General features: G+C 44.5%; 1 protein-coding gene across 1 annotated transcript in view; it reads left to right on the top strand.

Annotated features, from left to right (window-relative positions):
- The first annotated feature begins 1,677 nt into the window (after positions 1-1,677).
- BPI (bactericidal permeability increasing protein) overlaps positions 1,678-6,000 on the top strand; it is a 49,556-nt gene continuing 45,233 nt past the window's right edge. The window contains exons 1-2 of the mRNA XM_049869077.1: positions 1,678-1,802; positions 3,713-3,827. Of these exons, the coding sequence (XP_049725034.1) occupies positions 1,694-1,802; positions 3,713-3,827 (224 nt within the window). The 5' untranslated portion in view covers positions 1,678-1,693. The remainder of the gene's footprint in view (positions 1,803-3,712; positions 3,828-6,000) is intronic.

Genomic DNA, 6,000 nt, shown 5'->3' with positions numbered 1-6,000 from the left:
TTATGAGTCAGAATCAACTTGATGGCAATGGGTACGAAAAATCCACATCTAATATCACACTTAATGGTGAAAGATTGAATGCTGCCCCATAGAGTTTCCCAGGAGCAACTGGTGGATTTGAACTGCCAACGTTTCAGTTAGCAGCTGAGTGCTTAACCACTGTGCAACCAGGGCTCCTTTAAGAAATCAAAAGTAGTGTGGACAACAGAGAATCCCTGATGGAGCAGGAGAAACATGGGATGCAGACCTCGAATTCTGGTAAAAAGACCAGAATTAATGGTCTGACTGAGGCTGGAGGGACCCCTGAGGTCATAGCCCCTGGACTCTCTGTTAGCCCAAAATTAAAACCATTCCTGAAGCCAGCTTTTCAGGCAAAGATTAGACTGGACTATGAGACATAAGGAAACCCTGGTGGCATAGTGGTTAAGTGCTACAGCTGCTAACAAAAGGGTCGGCAGTTCGTATCCGCCAGGCGCTCCTTGGAAACTCTATGGGGCAGTTCTACTCTGTCCTATAGGCTCGCTATGAGTTGGAATTGACTTGATGGCACTGCGTTTGCTTTGGTTTTTTTATGAGTCATAAAATGATACTGGTGAGCGAGCTTCTTAGCTCAAGTAGACACATGAGAGACTATGTGAGCAGCCTCTGCCTGGAGGCCAGAAGAGAAGGTAGAGGGGGACAGGAGCTGGTGGAATGGACATGGGAAAATACAGGGTGGAGAGGAGGAGTGTGCTGTCATGTTGTAGGGAGAACAACTGGGGTCACATAACAATGTGTTGTATAAGTTTTTGTATAAGAAACTGACTTAATTGTAAACTCTCACTTAAAGCACAATTTAAAAAAAAAAATGAAAAAAAAATAGTGTGGAAATAGATAAATAACACCCAAATGAAAACAAAGGCTATTTATTCAGAGCTTGCTATGGCAAGGGAGGCAGCCTGATAGTGGCTTTGGCGGGGACTGGGAAAGCTTTATAGCAAAAAAAAAAAAAAGGGGGGGTGGGGTGAGGAGGGGGAAGGCTTCAGGTGTGCTCTCATGGGAAGCTGCTGGCGTGGAGAAGCTGGAGTTAGGCTAACAAGAAGTGGGGTTCTAGTTAGCTCCATATAATTGGTTTGGGGAGCATATTTGGCTTTCTTTCTTTTGTCGTAAGTTGGAAGCGGTGGCAAAAACGAAAGATGCTGTTAATTATTAATCAAGTCCTGGCCATTTGGTGCTCATTATTCTAGGGGTTGTCATCTGGCTTCCTGGACTGGTAGCTGCAGGTAGTAGTTTGACTGCCTGGGCTGGTTGCTATTTTTGTATGTGATCTGGTCTTTGTCCTTTTGTGTATTCAGTCTTTCAGTAGAAAGAACACTATAATGAACACTGACCTACCCACCACATAGTTTAATGAAGTTCTGAGATGGGGGGATTTGCGTGGGGTTCAGAAGGGAGGGTACTTAGGGAGGGGAATGAGCCCGGGGTCCCAAACTACACACACACACACACACACACACACACACAGACAAATGTGTGCATCGCTGCCTCTGGGGCTACAGCCCCAACCATAATGGGGAACCGCAGCCCGAAATTCCGTCCTGGTTCCTTCCTTCTTTCTATATTTGGCTGCATTGTGTTTCCCCAGCTGACTCCTTTATAGGTCCTGGTTCCCCTCTGAGGCCCCAAGGCTTTGACAGCTCTGGAGGACGAGGACATGGCCAGATGGGCAGCCCTGGTGATGCTAGTTGCAGTGGGTACAGCCGTGGTAGCAGCCATCAACCCCGGCTTTGTGGCCAGGATCACCCAGAAGGGCCTTGACTACGGTAATTGGATGCCTTCCTTACCTCCCTTCCCACCCCTGTGATGCACTTGTTAAGCACTTACTGCGTGCCAGCCCTCTAAATCTGGTACATGGCATGCTCACAGCTCTGCAAGGTAGGCCCTCTTACCCCCATTTTATATATGAAGAAACTGAGGCAAGGTCACAAGGTCACACTGCTGGGAAGTGGCAGAGCTGGAATTGGAGCACTGGAGGACTCCAAGTCCAGTGCTTAGGTCCTTGAGGGTCCTCTTGGTCTCCTCCCTCTCTCCCTCTACCCAACTCCCAAATTTGGATCCTTCTCTTCCTTTCAAAGCCAGTTTGTAGTCCTGACATTTTCCTCTAGATCCCTGTCTCACTCTCAGCATGAACAGAGCTCAGGACCCATAAGGAGGCTGGACAGGTGGGACGAGCGTCTGGAGGATCTTTCTTAGTGGTCTTCCCGAGTGCAGAAGCCAGGCAGCCATGTTGTGCCCATTACCTAGTGGGTGACCCAAAGAAGGTCCCCAGGCCACTCATCCAGGCTCAGATAGAGGAGAGAGTGGAATGAAACGGCCACCACTGCCCTGCACTGGCCTGAGGGCTCTCATTTAGTCCTCACTACAGCCCTGGGAGGGACTTGTCAGTTAGCTGAGCTGGGGGTGCTGAGCTCAGTTGCCAGGTGTCCCAGTAGTCAATTAAGACAACAGCCAAAGTGGAAGTAATGGTCAAGCCTTTAATCATTTGCTGCAATAGTATAAGCAAGGGGTGAAACCAGAGAAGGCACCAGCTCCTCCGTGTTCCATGTTTTCCCAGGAAAGGTACCCCAGTGCCCTTCCCAGTAAGGGGCACGTGGATCAGAGCTGATGTAAAGACCTGTCTCACTGCTGAGGGAGCCCTGAACAAAAGGTTTCTCCAGTTTTATGGGCCCCAGAGCAAGAGGGAGGGTGTGGGAAAAGGGCTAGGAGTGAAAAAGTACCGAGTCAGAGTGGGAAGAAATAATCTTGGAGGTCTCGCCTTCCCTCCTGATAAGGAGGCTTTAGTAGAGGTACCTGAGGAAGGCCTCTATTGAAGGTCCTGATAAAGAGGGGAGCTTCCATCTAATAGGAGATAGAGGCATTAGTGAAAAAACAATATGAGTAGACGTATAACTACAAATATAACAGGTATCCTGAAGGAGAAATCCACAGCGTCAAGAGAATGACAACCAGAGAGTTTACTCTAGTCTACTGGGTCCGGAATGTTCCCTGAGGTACTGATGGTTGAGCTGACCAGGAGCTGACCAGGTGAAGATGGGAGGGAAGGTTTCCTAGGCAGGGGGAACAGCATTTGCAAAGGTCCTGTAAAGAGAGGACCAAAAGCCAGAGGGCCTGGGGGTGGGGGGGAACATAGCACAGCGAGGACATAGCACAGTGCCAAGCATGGAATCAGTATTCAGTAAACCTTGTAGGATGCCTGACTGGATGTTTGGGCTGTGATATTTTAGACCAGAGGTTGGCAAACTACAGCCCACGGGCCAAATCTGGCCCACCACATGCTTTTGTATGACCCATGAGCTAGGAATGGTTTTTCCATTTTTAAATGATTGGAAAAATCAAAAGAAAAATAGTATGTCACAATACATGAAAATGACATGAAATTCAAACTGCAGTGCCATCAATAAAGTTTTATTGGAACATAGCCATGCTCATTTATTTAGGTATTGTCTATGGCAGCAGAGTCGGTATGACCTATGAAGCTGAAAATATTTACTGTTTATCCCTTTACAGAAAACTTAAGATGACTCCTGTTTTAGGCCCCTCCAATCCCATCTCAAAGGCAGCACCCTGGGTGCCTCTGCTATGGACAAGGCCAAGGGCCCGGAGCCTGCCCTGACCTGATGTTCCAGGTTCCTTGCTGTGCTCTGACTGTCACCCTTCTACTTTCTCCTCTCAGCCTGCCAGGAGGGAGTCGCCAAGCTGCAGAAGGAGTTGGAGAAGCTCAAGATCCCCGATATCTCAGACAGCGTTAAGTTGAAGCCTTTTGGAAAAGTGCATTATAGCTTATACAGGTGAGGCCTGTCAGTGTTCAATTCTCAATATGTGGGACTTGTAGGGTATTAATATTTTGTGTCAATTTTATATAACAAATGGTTCTTTATTAATATTTGATAAATTAACGAATCATAAGTTTGTATGACTTGCTTTTGTACAAATTATTAAATCATCAAAATTTATACTTTTAGTAACTTCATTTTCAATTTATATAAATGAAAGTGATATCAGTCACTCTTAATGAGTCATGGTAACAAAGACCCAAATTTTTAATTTTCAGAAAGTTTGTTCTGCAGATGCAATGGTTAATGGAGTTGTTAAGAGTGTTTTATAGGTTGTGACAATTCTGATACATTATCTCAAAATATAAATTTTAGTACATCTAGAGATGATACTCTTTTTTTATAATCCTTAAGGAATAATTCTTCTAAAAAGATTGAACTCTTCATAGAAATCAGTTTTGTGTAAGTCTGAATTTAATTAATCTATTATTATTGTGCTTTAGATGAAGGCTTACAGAGCAAATTAATTTCTCATTAAACAATTAATACACATATTGTTTTGTGACATTGGTTGCCAACCCCATGACCTGTCAACACTCTCACCTTCTCAACCTTGGGTTCCCCATTAGCAACTTTCCTGTCTCTTCATATCTCCCCATCCTTGCCCCTGGGCTGGTGTGCCCATCTACTCTTGTTTAGATTAGGCCTATCTAATCTTTGGCTGAAGGGTGAACCTCAGGAGTGACTTCAGTACTGAGTTAACTAACAGGGTATCCAGGGGGCCACGGTCTTGGGGTTTCTCCAGTCCCTGTCAGACCAGTAAGCCTGATCTTTTTTTGTGAGTTAGAATTTTGTCCTACATTTTTCTCCAGCTCCGTCCAGGACCCTCTATTTTGATTCCTGTCAGAACACTCGGTGGCGGTAGTGGCACCATTTAATTGTGCTGGACTCAGTCTGGTGGAGGCTGTGGTAGTTGTGGTCCATTAGTCCTTTGGACTAATCTTTTCCTTGTGTCTTTGGTTTTCTTCATTCTCTCTTGCTCCAGACGGAGTGAGACCAGTGGAGTATCTTAGATGGCCGCTCACAAGCTTTTAAGACCCCAGAAACTACTCACCAAAGTAGGATGTAGAGCATTTTCTTTATAAACTATGTTATGGCAACCGAGCTCGATGTCACCTGAAACCATGGTTCCCAGCCCTCAACCCAGTAATTCAGTCCCTCAGGGAGTTCAGATGTGTCTATGAAGCTTCCATGACTTTGCCTTGATCAAGTTGTGCTGACTTCCCCAGTATCGTGTATTGTCTTACCCTTACCAAATTTACTACTTGACTATTGTCTAGTTAGTGTTTTTACCTCCCCACCCCTCCCCGCCCTCGTAACCATCAAAGATTTTTTTCTTTCTGTGTGTAAACCTTTTCATGAGTTTTTATAATAGTGGTCTCATGCAATATTTGTCCTTTTGTGACTGACTTATTTCACTCGCATAATGCCCTCCAGATTCATCTGTGTTGTGAGATGTTTCACAAATTCATCGTTGTTCTTTACTGTTGTGTAGTATTCCACTGGGTGTGTACCACAGTTTGTTTATCCATTCAGTGTTGATGGGCACTTAAATTGTTTCCAGCTTTTTTGCTATTGTGAATAACGCTGCAATAAACATGGGTGTGCATATATCTACTCGTGTGATGGATCTTATTCCTCTAGGATATACTCCCAGGAGTGGGATTGCCGGTTCATATCACATTTCTATTTCTAGCTTTCTAAGGAGGTGCCTTATCATTTTCCAGAATGGTTGTACCATTTTACATCTCCACCAGCACTGCATCAGAGTTCCAATCTCCCCCTATCCTCCCCAACATTTGTTATTTTCTGTTTTTTTTTTTTTTCTTATTGGTGCCAGTAATGTCAGGGTGAGACAGTATGTCATTGAAGTTTAGATTTGCATTTTTCTAATGTCTGCAGATCACGAGCATTTCCTCATGTGCTGTTAGCCATCTGAATGTCTTTTTTGATGAAGTAAGTGTTCATATCCTTTGCCCATTTTTAAATTGGGTTGTCTTTTTGTTGTGGAGATGTTGGATTTACCTATACGTTTTGGAGATTAGACCTTTGTTGGATTTGTCATAGCCAATTTTTTTTTTCCCAGTCTGTAAGTTCTCTTTTTACTCCTTTGGTGAAGTCCTTTGAT

The sequence above is a fragment of the Elephas maximus genome, chromosome 25 (genome assembly GCF_024166365.1).
Source record: "Elephas maximus indicus isolate mEleMax1 chromosome 25, mEleMax1 primary haplotype, whole genome shotgun sequence".
Classification (NCBI taxonomy): domain Eukaryota; kingdom Metazoa; phylum Chordata; class Mammalia; order Proboscidea; family Elephantidae; genus Elephas; species Elephas maximus.
Note: the sequence above shows the minus strand (reverse complement) of the source record. Positions and strands in the feature narration are given on the sequence as shown.